The sequence below is a fragment of the Macrobrachium nipponense genome, chromosome 4 (assembly GCF_015104395.2).
Source record: "Macrobrachium nipponense isolate FS-2020 chromosome 4, ASM1510439v2, whole genome shotgun sequence".
NCBI lineage: Eukaryota > Metazoa > Arthropoda > Malacostraca > Decapoda > Palaemonidae > Macrobrachium > Macrobrachium nipponense.
The window spans coordinates 15,196,773-15,219,442 of NC_061100.1; the positions used below are offsets into that span (position 1 = coordinate 15,196,773).

General features: G+C 36.8%; 1 protein-coding gene across 14 annotated transcripts in view; it reads left to right on the forward strand.

Annotated features, from left to right (window-relative positions):
- The window catches only part of LOC135210724 (1-phosphatidylinositol 4,5-bisphosphate phosphodiesterase classes I and II-like), a 634,901-nt gene extending 613,194 nt beyond the window's left edge, over window positions 1-21,707 (forward strand). For all 14 annotated transcript variants that reach the window (XM_064243527.1, XM_064243524.1, XM_064243531.1 and 11 more), the window contains 4 exons: window positions 3,314-3,486; window positions 9,716-9,860; window positions 14,495-14,573; window positions 15,021-21,707. In XM_064243527.1, coding sequence (XP_064099597.1) covers window positions 3,314-3,486; window positions 9,716-9,860; window positions 14,495-14,560 — 384 coding nt within the window. In that variant the 3' untranslated portion in view covers window positions 14,561-14,573; window positions 15,021-21,707. The remainder of the gene's footprint in view (window positions 1-3,313; window positions 3,487-9,715; window positions 9,861-14,494; window positions 14,574-15,020) is intronic.
- The last annotated feature ends 963 nt before the right edge of the window (window positions 21,708-22,670 follow it).

Consider the following 22,670-nt stretch of genomic DNA (forward strand, 5'->3'; position numbering starts at 1 on the left):
AGAAGAACATGTCTGTGGATAGAATTCTGAAAGCTGGTGTGTGGAAACGCCAAACAACTTTCACCTCATTTTATTTGAAAGACGTTGCCCATAGATCCTTGGACACTTTTTCCTTGGGTCCAGTGGTGGCGGCCCAACAAGTGATATAGCTCATCCAGTACCCCTGGCGGGTCAGTTTGCGTCTAGTCTAAGATGAAGGTATGAAAGTAGAATGAATGGGATGACTGGTCTTTTTTCTTTACTACTTTCTTCCTACTCCTTTAACTACGGGCAATATGAAGGAGAGTACCGTCATGTGCTGGAACAGACTAGATGCAGGTGAGGTGGTCAGCCATACTGTGAAGCTATCTTAGGTTATGATATACTTTTCAGTAGCAACACACCCCTCTAGATAATAGGGAAGACAGGGGTGAGGGTGGATCCAGTTGCAAGGGACAAGAGTAAACCATAGAATGGTATCAACACCCAGTGAGGGAAACCAATAGATTCGCTTATATCTTTGGTTCTAGGTTCATTGTCCATTCTCTTAGAATTTCCCTATATATTCGGAAATGGATAAGGTGGCAAACTCCCAGTCAGTTGTAGAGACTTACCTCCCTCCAATAAGTAAGACTATCCTAATGTTAAGACCGAAGGTTTGTTCCGTATATGAACAAATACCAAATTTGTAACTAATTTGTATTTTTCATAACTAACAAACCTGAGGTCTTAACAGGTAAAGGCCCACCTCGAACCACCCCTCTAGCAGTCTAAACTGGGTTAGAAATATAACAGTTGGGTCACAGGTAGCCGTGGGCATTCGGGGTATACATGCCCCGTGACCTGGTATAGATGCCAATAGTCCCTGGATCTCACAAGTGTAATTTTAATTCTAACGGTTTCCAGCTTGGCGCTAGTAAATCCTAATGTTAAGACCTCAGGTTTGTTAGTTACAAAAAATACAAATTAGTTACAAATTTGGTATTTTTAGCATTAAGAGTACAGTTTTCCAAACATATGAAAGGGAGCATCTGATTAATAAACAGTGAGTGACTTGTTGAAAAACAAATGTAAATGGAATGTTTGTCATTATATAACTGGTATGGGTTAGATTGATATTGTTTTTTCTATTTATTTTCAACTTTCACCTAACATTTTTGATTGATAAGTTTTGTGAATGCCATCCAGTGATTTGGGAATGAGAATATCACCCTTATAAGGTTAGGGTAAATAAATGTAGACAGTATTACATCATCTATAGATGGTGACAATGTTATTTACATTGTTGTATTAAGCTAGTTTTTGAACAGGAATTTAAGAACTACTTTCCCAACATTATTTCTTGCAGTTAGTAAATATTAAAATTAGTTTTTCCTGTTAGCAAATTTTTCTTTCTTTTTAGTTCCTAATTATGATGTATGATGTATCATTCTTTTATGCTCGTTATTTTTACATAGAATAGCATATGTTATATACTAGAGTAGATTCACATCAACTGTGCATCTGATGTCTAGGCCACTCCCTTACGATGCTCCTGATTGGCTGTTGATAAGCCAATCACGGGGCTGGAAACTCTGCTCTCGAGAGACTTTTCACAGGCAGGATGTATGTTCCACCTCTCATGAGGGATATGTCTTTCAAAAGCATCCTTCAGGAGAGGTGGCACATACACCCAGCCTGTGTGAACTCTCGAGAGAGACTGAGAGTTTCCAGCCCTATGATTGGCTTATCAACAGCCAATCAGGAGCGTCATAAGGGACTGGGCTAGCTAGACATCAGACGCACTGCTAATGTCTTAATTAGTTCTAGATTATATTCTCCAGTGGATTAAAATGCCTATATATACTATACACCAAGGACCTTCATCAGGAGTATAATGTTTTAGTGTAGGAATTTTTAGTAAATTGATTATCATCAGCTTTATGAAAATAAAGATTATTAGTATTCAAATTTTCTTAGTATTCAAATTTTCTTAATTTTGTCTGAAAGTACTACAGAGCTGTATTATGATAATGACTCTACGTACTGTACATTCATATGATGCATACGCAAAAAAGCATTTTTTCTCCGGAGCAATTCCTCTGTTGTGTGTATTAGGCCGTTTCTAATGGAAATGAATTTTCCTTTCAATATTAATATGAGTTTAAATTAAATCGAATCGATAGAGATCCCCTCCTCTGCCAGCCATTTTTTTCAACTTGTTTGGTTGAAAGTCAGCTACATGTACATGAAAGTATGACATGTCTTTACAAAGTAATCTCTCTAATAAATTAGTAAGTCTAAAGGGAGTACAAATACTGCAAAATGTATTAAAAGTGGGTGATGAGTCTGGCACCAGAATAGGTTCTTCTTGCATTACAGAGGGAGATGACTTACAGTGTTTCTAAACCAATCCATGTTGTAAATAGGATAGTTATTAAAGTCATTGAGGATGTTGAGTTTTTCATGGAGTTACTGAACAAAGAAAATTCAACACACCTGCCTTTAGTAATTGTAGCTGGCAGAACTGTAAGACAAAGATTCACTTGAATGGATTTTATTAATACATCACTGTGCATTATTAATTTTTTAGTATGTATTTAAACATCTATATATTTGCCTTTTAGCCATTGAGAGACAGGTACTATCCCAGATCATGAAGCTAGGCGAAGAAATCACTGATAAATGTACTTTTATTGTAAATAAATTTCAAATCATTTCATTGTAAATAAATTTCAAATCATTACATTAAAATGGAATGGGGAAAAAAAGGAAATATACTTCATGTTTCCTATCAGAACCTATTCATAATTACCCCTGATGCCTTTGCTATAAGGGTGTTATTAGATATACTATAAATGGAAAAAATAGGCAAAGGAATTGGTGAGAAGGCAAATCAGTCGCTTAAAAAAACGGAAATGCAATTGAGAAGTAGAAAAGTCTTGGTTAAATATTCTAGGTGGCATCAAGGGTTAGGGGGGATATTTCATTAATAAAAGGCTAAGTGACAAGAATGTTGATGCTCAAATCCCTGGAACAAAACCAGACTTTTAAACGTTATATCAAGAATAAATATCATGACACTGAAACAATACACCTAGCTCTTCTAACTGTATGATTGTGAATTAGGAATGAGTTAGAAGGCAAGCTTAACTTGACAGTTAAGAATAGAATAGTACAGTAATTTGATGCAGGGGGGGGGGGGGGGGAATTCAAAGGGTCAATAGTAGCACAACAACAAGTAATTCACCAGAAAAGGTAAAATAGAAAAAAAAAAAAACAATCTTCTATTCTGTATTACTCTAGGAACAACTTAAGACTTGACAGTAAAATCAGTTCTTTATTTCTCTTGCAGATTTTTACTGCTTTGGATAAAGCTATGCGAATGTCCCAAGCAGCGCAACTAAAAACTTTACAAGCCTTACACGATAAACAGGTAGAAGATATAAAACGAAGAGCTGAGGAGCAGCACAGAGAAAAAAGAAAGGGCTTGGGAAAGACGACAAGTGATAAAGAAGAATTAAGTAGGTTAGTAAATCTCCAAGATGAATGAATTATACTTTGGGGTTATTATTGCTCTTTCTCAAGTAGTACTTGACTAATTAAATTCAACTAATTTTTATTCAAAACTTTCAATTGTAGAGACCTGTCATCGCCATTACGTATATCATTTAAATTCATTTAATGGTATTTTACTTTAAGGAGTTAGACTTCTAATAAGCGAAAGGGGCCCCTCCATCTTCTCTATCTTTTACACATTGTACCTTAATTCCACATTCCAGTGTCCTGACCTTGCCTACTAGTTTGCATCTTGTTATTCCCACTTCTCTGACTCAATGGCCTTATTTCTTTTTCATCATGTGCCCAAACCATCGTAATCTCTGAGATCTTTGTTGGGTAGGATAACTGATGTGTAGTGATACAAGTGGAAAAAAGGCCTTGAATACCTCATATGGGTCACTAAAAAGAAATATATCCTAGCCTCTTGGAATATCAATAGGTGGTTGTTTTTCTAGATGGTCACGTATGTACTCATATTTTTATGCAATCTGACATAGAAGCTGAATGAATTATTCATTTAAACTTATTTTGGTTTCTTTTGAATATTTACCATATAAAAAGCCCATGATGATTTCTATCACACTACAGTCAGTAAGTGTAAACTTGCTTTTAATTCACTCTCTATGACAAAGCTTTCATCCCCAGTTTATTCATTGATGATATAGCAGGACTTTCACATTTCAATACATTCTGATACAATCACAGGGAGTGAACCCCTGACATCATTTTACAGTTTTTACAGCTAATGTGAGGTTGTTGAAGCAGTCATATCATAACAAGAGCGAGGAGCCAACCAAACGCAAGGCTCCTGCTAGGAGTGAAGAGTCGTTCAGGCGCGTGGCACCTACCAGGAGTGAGGAGTCAATCAGACGGGAGTCAACTAAACGCGTGACTCCTAACAGGAGTGAGGAGTCAACCAAGCGCACGACTCCAACCAGGTGTGAGGAGCCCAACAGGCGTGTGGCGCCAGCCAGGAGTGAGGAGTCACCCAGGAGGCAGGGCCAGAGTGCAGGAGTCACCAGAGGCAGGAGTTCAGGAGGCAGGAGTCAGAGGCAGGAGTCAGGAGTCAGGAGTCAGGAGTCAGGAGTCAGGAGTCAGGAGTCAGGAGTCAGGAGTCAGGAGTCAGGAGTCAGGAGTCAGGAGTCGAAAATCAACCATGAGGCAAGATTTGACTAGACTCGTGTCCAAATTTGGTGGCTCTTCCCCAGACAGAAGCACCTCCCCTTCGGATCGAAGGAGGTCTTGGAAAGACTCATCCTCCAAACGGGAACGTTCTCCCTCTTCCGATCGAGTTTTAGAAGAGGTGTCAGAAGACGAGCTCCCTACAAATGAGGGACTGTCTAACTACAAGACTTTAGCCTCCTTATTACTTCAAGAGTATGGAGACTCTCTTAGCCCAGCCGCTCCTCCTTCGCCTCGTTCGCTTTCCTTAAGATGAAACCAGCAATTTCTATGAAGAAGGCCCTCCAGTCTCTAGATTCATGGATGGGCACGAAGAAAGAGTTGGGCAAAAGTGTTCTGCATGCCTCCTTCCAAACTCCTTGGAAGGAGAGGTATTTGGTACGGGACAGGAGAAGCTATGGGTCTTTCTCTCCCTGCATCAGCAGACGCAGACTTCTCGAATCTGGTTGATGCCTCCAGACGACACTCTTTAGGGTCGGCCAGATCGACATGGAGCATTTCGGAGTTGAACCACCTTCTTAAAGGACTATTCATCGTCTTAGAAGTGTTCAATTTCATAGACTGGTCTCTCGGGGTACTTGCTAAGAAGTCTCAGGACTCGGAATTTCTTAATAACTCAGAAGTTCTTCATAGCGTCCTGGCATGTATGGACAAGGCAGTACAAGACGGTTCAGGAGAGGTTTCTTCCCTATTTGGAGCAGGTTTGCTAAAGAAGAGATCGGTGTATGGATCCCTTTTGTCTAAGGCTGTTTCTCCTAGTCAGAGAACCGCGTTATTGTTCGCCCCTTTGTCCGATCATCTGTTTCCTTCTCAGTTGGTGAAAGATATATCTCGCTCACTAACTGAGAAGGCGACACAAGACCTCCTTGTGCAGACAACGAAGAAGAGTCGCCCTGTAGTTTCAACTATTAAGAAGGACTCTCGTCCTCCTCAGCAGCCCTTTCGTGGAGGTGCAATGGCTCGTCCCCCCTCCAGAAAGAAGAGCTCTAATAAAAGAGGAAGGTCATCCTTCAGGCCCTTCAAGAAAGGAAAATGACTTGCAGATCCTCCAAACACCAGTAGGCGCCAGACTCCTGAACTTCGCAGGAGCCTGGGCGCGGAGAGGAGCCGACTCTTGGTCGGTTTCGGTTCTAAAGAAGGGATACATCATCCCCTTCGAAGACAGTCCTCCCCTAACCTCTACTCCTCGGGAACTGTCAGCAAGATACAGAGACCCTATAATGAAAGATACGCTCCTTCAAATGGTGGATCAAATGTGGGAAAAGGAGGCCATCGAACTAGTACAGGATCCACTCTCCCCGGGATTTTACAATCGCCTTTTCCTAGTGCCAAAGGCTTCGGGGGGGTGGAGACCGGTACTGGACGTAAGCGCGCTGAACCGATTTGTACAAAAGAAGAAGTTCCGAATGGAAACGTCCTCCTCGGTGATGTCAGCCCTACGTCCAGGAGATTGGATGGTCTCGCTGGACTTACAAGACGCGTATTTCCACGTCCCCTCGTCGAAGAAATATCTTCGGTTCATGATAGTGGGCAAGATTTTTCAATTCAGGGCTCTGTGTTTCGGCCTGTCTACAGCTCCTCAGGTCTTCACCAACCTGATGGCGAATGTAGCGAAATGGCTTCATCTAGAGGGAATCAACATCTCCCTCTACTTAGACGACTGGCTGATCAGGGCCAAGTTGGAGAGCCAGTGTTTGGAGGACCTGATGATAACACGAAATCTGATACAGTCTCTGGGATTACTCGTAAACCTCGAGAAGTCGCAACTGATCCCCAGCCAGAACCTGGTTTATCTGGGGATTCAGATGGATTCTCTGGGTTTTTGGGTGTTTCCTTCGCAAGAGAGAGTCACTCGAGGCTTGTCAAAGATCTCGAACTTCTTAGAGAGAGAACACAGTTCAGCGAGGGAATATTTGAGCCTGTTAGGGACTCTGTCCTCGCTAGAGAAGTTCTTCACTCTAGGAAGGCTTCACCTTCGCCCTCTTCAGTTTTTCCTGAAAAAGGTATGGATTTGGAAGACGGGGCAGCTCTCAGACTCTTTTCCGATTCCCCAGGAGGTGAAGAATCACTTAAAGTGGTGGATCATTCCTCTAAAGAAGAACGAAGGCGTGTCCCTTGCCCTGCGGAACCCCAACCAAGTGTTATTTTCCGACGCTTCGGAGTCGGGATGGGGAGCAACGCTAGGAGCAAGGGAGGTGTCGGGCACCTGGACAAAGGAACAGGTGTCTTGGCATATCAATTGCAAGGAGCTAGTGGCCATACACCTGGCCTTAAGATTCTTCGAGGAGGTAGTCAGAGGCGGGGTGGTTCAGATAAACTCGGACAACACCACGGCTCTGGCTTACATCCGCAAACAAGGAGGGACTCATTCCCTCTATCAGCTAACAAGAGATCTGTTAACCTGGACAGAGGAAAGAGGTATAACTCTCCTCACAAGATTTGTACAAGGGATACAAAACGTGAGAGCAGACAGGCTAAGCAGGAGGAATCAGGTCCTTCCCACAGAGTGGACTCTACACGCAGAAGTGTGTCGAAGTCTGTGGTCCCTGTGGGGGAGGCCTCACATAGACCTATTTGCTACGTTCCTCTCCAAAAGGGTAGAGATATTTTGCTCGTTAGTAGAAGATCCAAGAGCCTTTGCAATCGATGCGTTTCTCCTAGATTGGTCGGGCCTAGATGCCTACGCCTTTCCCCCATTCAAGATCCTGGGGGAAGTACTCAGGAAATTCGTGGCTTCAAAGGGGACGAGGTTGACCCTCATAGCCCCATTTTGGCCAGCCCAAGAATGGTTCACGGAGGTACTGGAGTGGATAGTGGACTTCCCCAGAACAGATCTACTCAGACAACCCCACTTCGAGAGGTTTCATCACAACCTCCCCAGTCTCGCTCTGACTGCCTTTCGACTATCGAAAGACTCGTCAGAGCGAGGGGATTTTCTCGCAAAGCTGCAAGCGCTATCGAGACGAGTATACCAATCGAAGTGGGAAGTCTTTAGGAGATGGTGTAGGACAAAGAAGCTGTCCTCCTCCAGTACCTCTGTAACCAACATTGCCGATTTCCTCCTTTTTCTTAGAGAGGAATCGCAACTTTCTGTGTCTACCATCAAGGGATACAGGAGTATGCTGTCAGCAGTATTCCGGAATCGAGGGCTGGAGATTGCAGAGAATAAGGATCTCCACGATTTGATTCGGTCTTTCGAGACTTCGAAATCAAGGACTCCGAGAACACCTAGCTGGAATCTGGACGTGGTCCTGAAATTCCTTGCCTCGGACAAATTCGAACCTCTACATCTTCCCTCCTTCCAGGACATTACTAGGAAATGTTTATTCCTATTGTCCCTCGCGATGGCCAAGAGGACGAGCGAATTGCACGCTCTGGACTCTAAAGTGGGGTTTAAAGGAGATGCGGCTATCTGTTCGTTCCAGACATTATTTCTGGCGAAAAATGAGAACCCATCAAAACCTTGGCCCAGGAGCTTTGAGGTAAAAGGCCTATCTAACCTGGTAGGTAGAGAGATAGAAAGGTCTCTCTGCCCGGTTAAGGCTCTTAAATTTTATTTGGAGAAAAAGAAGCAGATGGGAGGTTGTCAACAGGGTCTTTGGTGTGCTGTGAAGAACCCCAAAAGACTCATGTCTAAAAATGCCTTAGCCTTCTTTGTGAGAAGCGTAATTACTGAGGCGCACAAGAATTGCCCGGATGAATCCTTCGGACTTCTAAGAGTTAAAACTCATGAAGTAAGGGCGGTAGCAACGTCGCTAGCGTTTCAAAAGAATATGTCTCTAAGGAATATCATAGAAACTACATATTGGAGATGCAATTCAGTTTTTGCATCTCATTACCTGAAGGATGTAAGGGTGACCTATGAGAAATGCTTCTCTCTCGGTCCGTTTGTGTCAGCAGATACAGTACTGGGACTTGGAGCAAAGACTGATCCTTAAAAATCTTTTATCTTAAATGTACATAAACTGTCTTGTCAGATATGTGCTTGGTTTCCTACTAGCAAGTGTGCTGATGTCGCACGGGCGGCTGGTGTCTTTGCTGGTAGGGGACCAGGGGTATATATGGCTAGTAGGGGGGTACAAATTTTTTTTTTTTTATAAAGTGTACGTGATTTTATGTTTCGAGTTATTGGTTGTTTGTAGGGAGTTTGGGGATAACTCCTTGCAATCTTTAGAACTAACATGGATGTTAGGATCAGGTGATCAGGATCGGTGTTGTGCTCCTTGAACAAGGTGTATTGTCATGTTAGTGGAATAGCACCCAATGACAAAGGCCTTTAGGCTCTGCCGAGTAAGTGAATAAGACCCCATTGGCAGACCCACAAGAACTCTTAGCCATAGATCAATATCTCGCTGAGGCTCTTGAGGCGAAGCAGACTCCTGGGCAGTAGCCACGAAGTCTTCCGCCTAATCAGGTAGGAACCAAGGTTTATTAATACCTACAACATATGTTGTTTACCTGTCTATTTCAGTAGTTAGCTGTCTCTTACCCACCACCAATGGGTGCTAATCAGCTAAGTATATATCTGGCAGGGAAGTTGAATGTATAAAAATGATATTGTCATGATACAATAAAGTTTTATACATACTTACCTAACAGATATATACGATTAATGGCCCACCCAGCCTCCCCGCAGGAGACAGGTGGAAGAGAGGAAATCTGATTAGAAAACGGGAATGGTTCCTAGTCCTGCCACCCAGGGCAGGGCGGTAGATCACCTGACCTACCTGTAGCGTGTGCCGCGAAATTTGAATTTCTGTCGGGGACGACGGAGTCTATAGCTAAGTATATATCTGTCAGGTAAGTATGTATGAAACTTTATTGTATCATGACAATATCATTTTCATTGGCTAACCCACATACAGTAGCTTCGATGGGTCTCTCTTTCTGCACAAATAATAATGTGTTCTGGTGATTCATGATGTAGCAAACTGTCATAAATAAGTGTTGTATCATGAGTTGTCACTTGTATTAATATCAGTTTATTACTATGAAATTTTTATTTGATTTTCAGGAAGAAGAGGGAAATTAGTAAACAAATTGTTGCAGAGGGCATTCAAGAAAGGCAAAAGTTAACAGATGTTCACGACAAGAAAAGGACAGAATTAGAGAAGCAACATGAAGAGGTTCGCAATCAATATGAAGAGGAGAAACGAAGGGTAAGTTAAATGCAGTTGTTGTTATTATTATTATTATTATTATTATTATTATTATTATTATTATTATTATTATTATTATTATTATTATTATTATTATTATTATTAAAAAATTTTCATAGTAGCACGAGTCTTCAAATGGAGAAACAAATCCACAGTTATGTAAATGTACATATATTTCAGTTTAAAAACAGCAAAGATAGCTTTCAGGAATCTGTACGGTTCCCCTTATCAATCTGACACGTTGATATAACTTTACAGCGAAGTAAACAAAGCAGGAGTAAAAAATTAAGTGACTTGTTATTAACAATGGAACCGGTCGTCCAGTATAAATCAGGCAATACCGTCGTTTTCTGATGAAAGTCCCACCAGTCATCTGGAACGTCGAATTGGTCCTTGCCCAATGCGGTCGTTCTGATGGTCCTCTTCAACAGCATAGGCGCCGGCAGCATCGGTTACTGGAGGTAGCCGAGTTACCTGAACGGGAGAAAGAGAGGCAACCGGAGCATCAGATGTGGCTAAAGAGACAACACTCTCATAATGTTCTTTATTCTTAAAGCCTTTAATATATTTCATGGAAATAAGGTTATTTGTTACCCTTCCTATTTTATTAATAATGCCTTTAAAAAAGCCAGAATATTCTACATAAATTCATCTAAAGTAAATGACAAAAAGAAGTTTACGAATTGTCTTGAACTCCCTTTTAACCCTCACCTAAACAGAATAAGGAAAACTGTTAACAAAAATCACAACGATAAAATAAATATAGTCTTTAATTATAATTACACTATTAAGAGACTTCTTATACATAACAATAGCTCAACGAATCACAAACAAGTTGGTGTTTATGAAATTCCCTGTTCAGAATGTGACTAAATATTTCGGGGAAAGTGGTAGAGGGCTGCCCACTAGAATCGGGGAACACAAAAGAGCTTACCAGTTACATGCGGAAAACAATGTATTAGTCAGTCACAGTCTTAAGCTCGATCACCGCATAAATTGGGAAGATTCTAAAGTAATTTTCAGAAGTAAAGAAGTTGGTATAAGAAGGCTAGTGGAGGGTGCGGCAATAGACAGTGGTTTTTCCATGGAAGGCAATAAATCTTTCACACAGGAAGATAAATTCACCAATAACCTTATTTCCAAGAAATATATTAAAGGCTTTAAGAATAAAGAACATTATGAGAGTGTTGTCTCTTTAGCCACATCTGATGCTGCGGTTGCCTCTTTCTCCCGTTCAGGTAACTCGGCTACCTCCAGTAACCGATGCTGCCGGCGCCTATGCTGTTGAAGAGGACCATCAGAACGACCGCATTGGGCAAGGACCAATTCGACGTTCCAGACGACTGGCGGGGCTTTCATCAGAAAATGACGGCATTGCCTGATTTATACTGGACGACCGGTTCCATTGTTAATAACAAGTCACTTAATTTTTTACTCCTTCTTTGTTTACTTCGCTGTAAAGTTATATCAATGTGTCAGATTGATAAGGGGAACCGTACAGATTCCCGAAAGCTATCTTTGCTGTTTTTAAACTGAAATATATGTACATTTACAAAACTGGATTTGTTTCTCCTTATTGATTAGTTATTATATTATTATTATTATTTTATTATTATTATTATTATTCTTATTATTATTATTATTAATTATTATTATTATTAAATTATTATTGATTATTTATTATTATTATTATTATTATATTATTATTATTATTATTATTATTATTATTATTATTTATTATTATTATTAATAATAATAACCACCCAAATGGTCTGGACAGATCACATGACCTTAAATATTTATCATAGTATATTTTTTCATGAGACACAGGGATGGATGCAATAGGTTTTCTTTATAAAAAAATATGTTTTGTCAAACAAATGATAAAACTAATTTTTTATATACTGCACAAAGCATGACTTGGCCATTTTGTTTTCCAAAACATTCCCATGGTCATACAACATATGGTCAGTTCTGTCAAAATTTTTGCATGTTATCCATAATTCATTTAAATTAACAAAAATGAATAAAGCAGTTCATTATGATAGGGGGACAGCCATATATCACAAAATATTATATAGAATAGCCACATTGATGTATGCCAGCAAAACTTTTAAGACCAGAGAGTGAGGATCATAAACAGAAGTATACTATTCAGCAAAAAAAAAAAAAAAACACCAAAGGGGCTTATTAAAAATGGGAATGTTATAAATAACAAAACTTTAATTCTCCACTTGACACCATCCTGCACACCTATGCTGATGTTAGTGAAAGATTATTTGATAGCTAAAATTCACAAGGTAGCATATTCAAATTTATCTTCCAAGGGTCACTATGTATCACAAAAGTATATAAAAATTGACCAGAGGCCTAAGTATAACAAAAATCCTGTTGGTTGTCTTAGAGGAGAACCATGTACTGTAATTGTAGTTTCCATGAAAAGTAGCTGGGCTTAAAACATGAAAAGAATGTTGTGAGCATGTGTAAACACAAAAAAAAAAAGTAAAAAATGTGCCGAAATTTCTCCAGTGTGATAGTTTTCTGTACAGTGTATAATTCTGTATGAAACTTTTAGCCACAGCTGGTGCCAGACATACAATCATGGCTAACTTTAACCTTAAATAAAATAAAAAGTAATGAGACTAGAGGGCTGCAATTTGGTATATTTGATAATTGGAGGGTGGATGATCAACATACCAATTTGCAGCCCTCTAGCCTTAGTAGTTTTTAAAATCTGAAGGCAGACAAATGAAGCCATCTCAATAGTTTTCTATCACAGAAAACTAAAAAACTGGGGAAGTGGTATTTACATTAAGATAGACAGCCTGCACCTACAGAAACTACTGAAACACACACATGCACACATACACACATAACACTTGAGTGATGCTGAAATTTCTTCTTCGGGAACAGTTTGGCTAATGACACAACTGTAAGTTATAAGTTTCCTATTTAACCCTTAAACGCCGACTGGACGTATTGTACGTCGACTAAAATTGTCTGTCGAGTGCCAAGTGGACGTACGGTACGTCGACTACAAAAAGTTTTTTAAAATATTCGCAGAAAAATAGTTATAGGACTAGTTTACGAAAGATTTTAAATCACGCGCCTTGAGGGATGCTGGGAGCTCACGGATCACGCTGTAGTTTTGTTTACAAGTGTTAACCAGCCGTGCATGCGCGAATTTCTTTCTTCTCGCACTACAAAGCATCAGCGATACATCGTCGGAGAGTGATTTCTTGACGCATTTGTGTTTTGCAGAACTTTTGCGAGTGACTGCTGAAACCCTTACATTATAGTAACATTCAATCATTTACCTTCATTTTGCAACAAACAGGAAGTCTCTAGCACAATACATATTTCGATTTATGGTGAATTTCTGAAAAAAACTTTTTCCTTCCCTCACCTTGTAATTTTTGCACCGTTTTCTATTAGGCCTTACATAAAGTGTTATACATGAAAATGTGTGCAGTTTCATATAGAATACAACAAAAAATAACTCATGGTTGTAGCTTTTATCAGTTTTGAAATATTTTCATATAAATCACGATAAATAGAAAAAATTCTAACTTCGGTCAACTTTGACTTGACCGAAATGATCGAAAAGTGCAATTGTAAGCTAAAACTCTTACATTCCAGTAACATACAATCATTTACCTTCATTTTGCAACAAATGAGAAGTCTCTAGCACAATATTTTGATTTATAGTAAAATTCCTTCCCTCCGCGCATAGTAACTCTGCTGAAAATCTCAGAATTTCTTTAGTCACCTTGTCGTAATTTTCGCACCATTTTATATTAGGCCTTACATAAAGTGTTATACATGAAAATGTGCGCAATATTATGTAGAATACAACAAAAAATAACTTATGGTTGTAGCTTCTATCAGTTTGGAAATATTTTCATATAAATCATGATAAATAGAAAAAATTCTAACTTCGGTCAACTTTAACTCAACGAAATTGTCGAAAACTGCAATTGTAAGCTAAAACACTTACAGTCTAGTAATATTAAATCAATTACCTTCATTTTGCAACAAACGGAAAGTCTCTAGCACAATATTTCGATTTATGGTGAATTTTAGAAAAAAACTTGTTTTTACGTCCACGCATTACGAATTCATGCATCATTTTGTGATAATATTTCCTCTGTGTTGCTTTGATCGTTTTACAATTTGTTATATACCAAAATCATCGCAATTTAGTGTACAATAAAACGAAAAAAAAAACTCATTAGCTTTAACCGTTTTGCTCACAGCGCGATTTGTATACAATTATATATGAAATTTTTTTTTGCGCTGTCATATATTCCAATATTTATATGTGATAATGATATTTTTTTCATTTCTGATGGTTGCATACTAAACTTCAGGCAATGACAAAAAAAAGAGCCAAAAATGAACTCTTAATCTTAAAAACTAAGCGTGCTGTGATTAAAAAAAAAAAAAACTTTTTTTCCGCTTCGGAGCTAACTCCTGAACGCCGCCGGCATATGATAGACACTTTTGTAAATAGAAGCTTGGTGTTTAAGGGTTAACAATGTAAGGTTTAGCGGCATAAGTTATAATGATTTGCTAATTTCTAATATGCAAGTACATATTACTGATTGATTTTAAGACATTTAACATTTTTTCAGGCAAGGGACAGTATAGAGTCCGATTATGAAGAGAGATTGACAAAGTTAGAAAATGTGTCCTCATAACTTGTAACGTATGGTAAGTGTACGTATACTGTCGTAAATTTTAATTCTATTCTTCACTTTATTTTTTTACATGTTCTTGCATTTTGCCATTAAGAGCTATTGCATTAGGTTTTTACTGCTCCAATATGGGTTTTATGTAATTAGGTACTTCATTGTTTAGATTTTTCAGAGTATAGTTGCTGTTTAACCATGTCATTATTTTCTTGAGATTGATTTAATGATCCCCTTCAAAATTTTTCATAAATACTCGAGTTAGTTAAATCACGGCATGAATAAGCAATTTGGCAATACAAATTTTTATATATTGCACATTGCTCATGACTGTTCTGCCCTTAAGGTCATTGTCATAACGGAAATTATTCAAATTCTTTCAAGTACTTTACCCAAATTGAATAGTTTTACTTATTTCAATGCATTGCAGTTATTATGATTTACCTACCATTTTTTTTTCTTTCCACAGATGCAAATTGATGCTACAGATACCAGTATTAATGAGAGAACACATAGTCCTACGTTCCTGAATAGCTAACCTCTTTATTTATATGGATGCTAGTGAATGTGATGTATAACTCACCGCCAGGTCATGGATACTCCCGTTTTAATAATAAGATTTGAGTGCAACTTGAGATCACCATTAACTTTGTTTTGTAATGTTTATTACAATTGGCATCTTTGTAAATAAAGAGATTAAATATGTGTGGGTCGTTCAATACTAGTCACTGTGTAGAGAAAATCACTGCAGTAGTGCTACCCAGAAGCCACAATCTGTGTTTAGGATGCATGTTTTTGTGGCTTGATTATGTACAGATTAATTTAATTAAGATTTTTATATTTGCTGTAAAATAGGAGATGACATTAGAGGCTGAAAAGAAAAATAAATTTTGTTGTTACTTGTTTATGAGTGGAATGAAAGTTATAATGAAGGCCATAATATATGGATCATGGCTTTAAACAAATAATTGAAATGCTGAAAAATGGAGGATGCCTTTGCCATATGCCATCTAAACTTAAATCAGTAACAGAAGAATAAGATTTTATGTTATTAGTAAGAATATTTTATCTGTTTTTTGTTGATCAGCAAAAGTTAGGAAAGGTTTTATTTTTTACAATGATGTACTTATCTCATTGTAGCCATATAAGGTTATTTGGATTTTCAGATAAATAGTTTTACTATATATTATATATAAACCAGCAAAATTTCATTTCATTTCATGAAATTTTAATGGCATTTATTATTGAGTCTTTTTTAATGAAGCCTTCAGAGGTATCAAGAAAATTTTTATAAACTACATTCAGTTAAAACTCATAAAATCATCCTTAGTTAAATAAATTGATAAATTATTTATTTGTAATTAGTATCATGAGGGTAGGTTGCCTTATGCTAGTCTTGAAATTGTTTCTTTAGTTGCTGGTATGATTACAAATTCATAGTAAGAACAAATACCTTTTGAAAATATTTCAAGCTACTAACATTTGTATATTATATCATAATTATTATTAATATTATTAGTTACTTTTATCAGATTATTGTTCTCATTGAAGACTATGAAAACATTTACATTCTTAAAAGATGAGGACAAAATAAAACCACTTTCTTGTGGGTTAATACATAGTAAACCGAGAGTTACCACACAAGCAAAGGGTCTTAGTCTATCCTTGTTCTTTGCATTCTCACAAATCACCAAGTCACATTTATGTTTAATTTTATCCCTTTCTTCACTCTTTCTTTTCTATAGTCAAAGTAAAAGGGCTCATCAAGGGTTTTAAAGTGGATCAGAGCTTTGAACTGGAGGGAAATTTTGTATTTATACATTTTTCAGAATGTGGGGATAATTCTTAATTATGCTTTTAAATAAAACCTTGATATTTCCTTTAATCCCAAAATCTTTTTGAAATTCCATGAGTATTAGGAATAAAACTATTCTTCAATTGTTCATGCTGCTGTAAACAGGCAATTGCACAAAATTGTCTAATTGTAAAATATTGTTTCTTCACAAATTATGGAAAATTTCTATTTATTTTCAACTTTTTACTTCATTATAGTCCTAATCTAAAATATAGAATAACATTTTAGATTTTGTTTATGATAAAAAGCTATTAGGGCTTTTCTAAACGGGTAACATAGACAGACATTAATGCCATAAATCATATTCTAAGGATTCAAGATAAAATGAATTCAGTTCCAGTACTTACTCATCTTAAAATTGCCAAAAAATTTTCTTATAAAATTCCTTCAAATGCTGTGAAAGATAATTCTGATCCGGACATACACAAACTTCCAATGTGATGGTAGAGCTATAGCAATTAATGAAATCATAGGGATTCAACATGAATTTTTGGGTGGTACCTAATCAGTTTGTTTTAATTATGTTGCTGTTGTTATTAAAACCCTTTTACTATATGTGTCTTTCTCAAAGAAAGAAAACAATAACAAATCTGGAAATATTATGTACTAAATAGTATAATTAGTCATGTCAAAAAATTGTTGCAGAACCTCCGTGATGAACAGGTATACCTGTTTCATAACTTTCAAAGAACTATTGTCTTTAAAGGATGTATTTGCTAAGCAAGCAATTTGTTCAGAATTTTTTACGAACTCCCAAAAACAGTGTAATTATTCATAATTCATACATTAATAATCTTATACTTCGAAAGATTATCATTCTCTGGGAGACTGGAGTAATATTTTAACATTTTATGGTTTTTTTAGGGTAAAGTTTTAAAATGTTTCCATGATTTAGAAGAAAAAGTACAAATCTCAGCTTCCTTTTGAAGTAAGGATCTACTTTAGGATGTATTGAATTTTGCAAGAATTTTTGGCTATGTGAAGAGCTGAATTTTTTTTTGAATAGCCTGGTTAAAGCAAGAAAAAAATATGATGTGCATTCTTTCATTTGATGATGCATAATTTTGGTCTTGGACAGCTTGATTGAGAGTACGTATGTCCAATAATAAAATTCATCAATTGATAATTTCAGAAATTTGCTGTATGCAGTATATGTTAAAGTATTCAGGATCATTATTTTAAAAGATAATTTCTTCTTAGCCTGAGTGGACATTTGCATTAAACTGAAATGAAAATGCTTTTTATTTATGATGCTTCAGTTTTGGGTGCTAATAATAGCCATTTAAGCTTATGATTGAAAGCTTTGTCTTTGTTAGGTAGAGTTACCTCATTGGTAGCATTCCCAGCTCCCACCAAGTGAACCAGAGTTTGTATCTCGTATGTGTGTCCCCAAGTGTTCTTTATTATGTTCTAAACTAAGTCATTAATGACCATAAAATTGATATATTTACCGTTACATGATAAAATGTCTTACCATTTATCTTTAATTAACTAAAATGTATGCATCAGAAGTGGGAGAATATAATAAGTAAATACAGTTATGTCTTCATATATTTTTTGGAGAATGATTAAATGATTATAGATGGCAAATGGAAGAGATATATTCCAGTTTTTATGCATCTTGCACTACAATGACCAGGTTACAAGATAAAATGGAGCTGGTAGGTGTTGCTAGTTTCAGTAGGTTTTTTTTCTCAAAATATATATTTATTATTATTAATAAAGAATGTATATTATTTGCCAGTCTACTTAGTATGACTGGAGTCTTTTTATATAAGTTATTTCACTACCCATGGGAACACGATTCATTTCATCGTTATATTTTCAGTTGACATATGCTTTAGTTACGATTGTAATACTAGTTGCTCTGACCCTTTACTTTCCAGTTTTTTAAGGTGCCAATTATTTCCTTCTCCACATATGAAATATTGTGATAAAAATGTGAAATAAGTCTTCATTCAAATGTAGGTTCATAAATCATCATTGCATCTTCATCAATCAAGGTATTCTATGTCATACTTTGATATTTTGTTAAATTATTCTTTAATGATACCTGTTTGTCATTTGTCAATACCTGGGAAAGCTTTTTTAGTGATCTTCACCCAGTAGAGTATTTTTGTATCAAGTTTTTTAAGTTGTTGTGATCAAAGTATCTTGTTTGTGTCTTTATGGTAAGCAAGAAATTTAAGCTGTAAACAATCATTAGAAGTATGCTGATGTTGATATTGTCATTGTTAAACCATGTATATAGCCAGTTCTTTGAATTTTTATTATGAAAATAACTTTAGCATCAATAATGTATGGATGCAAATATGTGGTAACAATTAAGCATTTCTAAAATGAAAATGAAAAGGCTGTGTTCGACAATTAATGTATCTTTGCTGACACCCCGGGATATTCACCAAAAAAGTAAAATTGAAGGGTATCAATTGTTCTCCCACCTTTGCTACATTCATGAATAACGTAATTCTCTCCTAAGACACCAGAATTACATTTGACCATACTCATTAGCATTCATAATGCAGATTCTATATTCTCATACACAACTTCAATATGATAAACAGAATACTAGGTTGGTAGATTGCTGAATGTACTCTACATCATGTCTCATGAAAATACCATGTCTTTCAGTTAGTGTTGGGAGAGCAGTTGTCATATTTCCCTTTATCATTTGAAAGTACTAATTACAAAACCAAACTGGGCCTGGGCCCTTAGGTGCGTGCTTGCACCCTGTCTATTGTCGAATTCAGTCGTAATATTCTATGCAGATGTAGTTACACCATAGTCCTTACTTGCCTTTCTATTCCTTCAAAAGAAGCTCTGCCTCACAGTTGTGGTGATAAAGCAAACATTCCGTAACCATATGGAACATGTCTACTGTCAACTCAACATTGCAAGGATATTTTTCTGAGATTTAATGATTACTAATTACATATGTAATATAGTGACGAGGTTTATCGGTGACTGACATAATTTTTTCTCGTAGTAATTGTCAAAGTAGTATGGCATTTTGACATAGATTATATGTTGAGAATCCTAAATGATTAGTGTTGCAAATATCTTCATTACTGGATCATTGTAACAAAAAAGTGTATATGTCCTTCGATTCTGTTGCTCAGTGTACAAGAAAAATAACTTGAATATCCTCTACTCTGTTCTTGGGTATTTTTATTGCATTACATGAACACCTTCGATTAAAATGTGCATCATAAGATTTTGGTCATTTTTATTTCATAGCACATTAGAAAGCTGCAAAATGTTTTAGTACATGTCTGAGGATTCTAAGCCTCATCTGTGCATCTCTGTGATTTTGTAAAGTGTTAGGCATAACTTGCAACTGTTGTTTTTGTTACATTTGTATTACTTTGGTTACCTGCAGTTTAGCCCTCAGAAAGTTAACACAGTTTCCAAAATATGGTGGTACAGTATGTGGATTTGCCACACAAAAGGATTGAAATAATACCACAGAAGCTTAAAGTTGACTTTAGCACATGTTTAGTTTTATGGAAGATGTAGACATGAACTCATTTATAAACCTTTGAAGGGGCTAATGTTTGTATCATTAACTTTATTAGCTCTCATGTTTGAGATCTCCAACAAATGTTTCCTTAGTTCCCCTTCCTCTCTGAGACTGAGATTGATGAATTGATTTGTATCAGTTTTTGTAATTACATTACTTTTAACTTATATATTTTGGTTTTATGACCTCGACAAAAACAATTTGCTGTCACTTTATTTCATTTTTTATTGGTGTGTATCTGAAATGATGGGTAGGTTGCAATGAGGAAGGGGTTGTCCTGGTAAAACTTTCTTTGAATCATGTTGAATAACCACAAATTTTTATTTGGCTGTACTGTATCAAGTATCCAGAGTTTTAGTTTTATATTAATTAGCCCAGACCACAAGTAATAGTGCTCCATTTCGTTTTCAGTAGCAATCATTGCTGTTGTTAAGGATAGACTTTTGTTTCACTGAAAGGTTACGCCATTATGTAAAGCCAGCTGTGTATAATAAATGTTGATACATCTCCTTCCCCATACATATGATCAGCTGTTTATGATGAAATATTTAGTGTTATTATCCAGTCCTGACCTGAATATCTTGAAAATATAAATACAGTACATTATATGTGTCTACACTATAAGAAATCAGGTTAATACCTTGAAAAAGTTACACATTACATGGTTGCCCTGAATTCATCCTATCCCAGTTCCACTTACGTGTTGATCAAGAGAGTTTTTACTCATTGTCATTAGCTGAGAGAAAGCAATTTTCTTAATCATTTTGAATTACATGTTATTATCAGTGATTCATATTAAAATATGTATATACATATATGTAGATCATGCAGAAAGATGTTTGAAATGATGATGATGGGGAATGTTCCTTCTTAATTTGCTTTCTCTCTGTCATTTGACTTCAGATGATCGTTATCGAAGTGTGAAAAGTGTAGAGAGCAATAAGAGAGTCAGTTTCAGTGGTTTTTTGGCTCATCACCATTCGGAATAGGACTCAAGCCTTTAGCCTGACTTGGGACCATTCATTCAATAATTAAGTTCAACATGACTGACATCTCTTAATTCTATCTAAATCTGGTCTAGGTTAGGCTTTTGGCTTAAATTCCTATTACATATTGTTTAGCCTTCTAATACCAGTTATGCTAAGAGATAATAATAATGCCTGTTCAATTGGAGACCACTTGGTTGTGTATTCTCAATTGTTATTTGTTGTCAGTGTGTAGATTCCGGCAACATACCACATACTTCCCCTTAGTAGTGTTTTTGAGTTGATGAACCAATGAAAAGGCATCAACAGCCACTTACACGTGTTCACACCCTTGGAAACAGTGGACTTTAAAAAGGGTTTCCAAGTTTCTGATAAGTCAGTTTAATGCCACAACCTGCAGCCATGTTTATATTATTCTTGTTCCTTTGTATGGTAGCAAAAGACTTAAGTTTTTTGAATGCTGATAACATTGTGGAACTCTTAGAGCTGTAGCAGTCTTTTTAAAGATTTTTGGAATGTTTAAATTTTGGTGTAGGGCATTACTCCACTTACATTTAGATATAGGAAAAGAAAAGCCTTGTTCAAGATCAAGGAAGTGACTTTGACTTCAGGTACTATAACTTCACCAAATAAGAAAACAGTAGGGAGGAATCAAGATCTCGCTGGAAAAATCAGTCTTGCAGAGAGATGTAATTGAGCGTCAAAAGTTTAAGCTGAGGTTGTGATGGAAGTTTACGGTTTTGCCAACATGACTGTTTGAAAGTACAGCCACCAAATACAAGTGCTGCATTCATATAGTAGTCTTTTATTTATATTCCCTTGACATAACATTATTGAAATGATATTAACCAAAATACTATAGACATTTTCTCAAGTTGCACTAAAATAGTTTCTTGAACATGCAAGCTATTGTTTTACTACACCATTAACTTCATTACATGAAGGGATAACAGATTAGGAAATCGCAAAGTGATCTTTTATTTTTATGGAGTGAAAGGTGCCCCTTGAGTTAAATTAGACTTCTCAGTCTCATACTGTTCCCTCTCAGTTTGAAGCTATACTCTTTGACCCCCGGGGGTTTGTTGGTTAGAGCTGTCAGTGCACCTCATGTGGTGCACTGTAGGCATTACTTTAGGTTCTTTGCAGTGTGCCTTTGGCCCCTAGCTACAACCACTTGTATTCCTTTTACTGTGCTTCCTTTCATATTCTCTTTCTTCAATCTTACTTTCCACCTTCTCCTAACAATTGATTCATAGTGCAACTGAAAGTTTTTCCTCCTGTTACACCTTTCTATCTTTTTACTGTCAATTTCTCTTTCAGCGCTGACTGACCTTATGGGTCCCATGCTTGGCACTTAGCCTAAACTCTATATTCAATTCAATTCTATGCCCTTTGAGCAATGTGTTGTGTCCATTCATAGGGTTTTAATATTAGATTTGTTTGACCATATATCTACTAATGTTTACCTTGTAAAAACTGTTATTTTAGTAGAGCTGATCATATATTTGATTTGGTAGGGAATTTTTCTGGGCTCAGCTCGTGTCGCTGCGCGAAATATCCTTTAATCTATTATTTCTAGGGTAAATGTACTAACACATACCAGAGAATAAATAAAATAAAGAAAAAGGTCAGTACAACTGACTCGCTCACCCTCCAAGAGGGTGTCGGTATGAACACTAGGCGAGTGAGACCACTACCACGAGCCAAAAACCAATAGAAATCTCCCACAACAAAAACCCTCCATGAGGAGAGCCGACC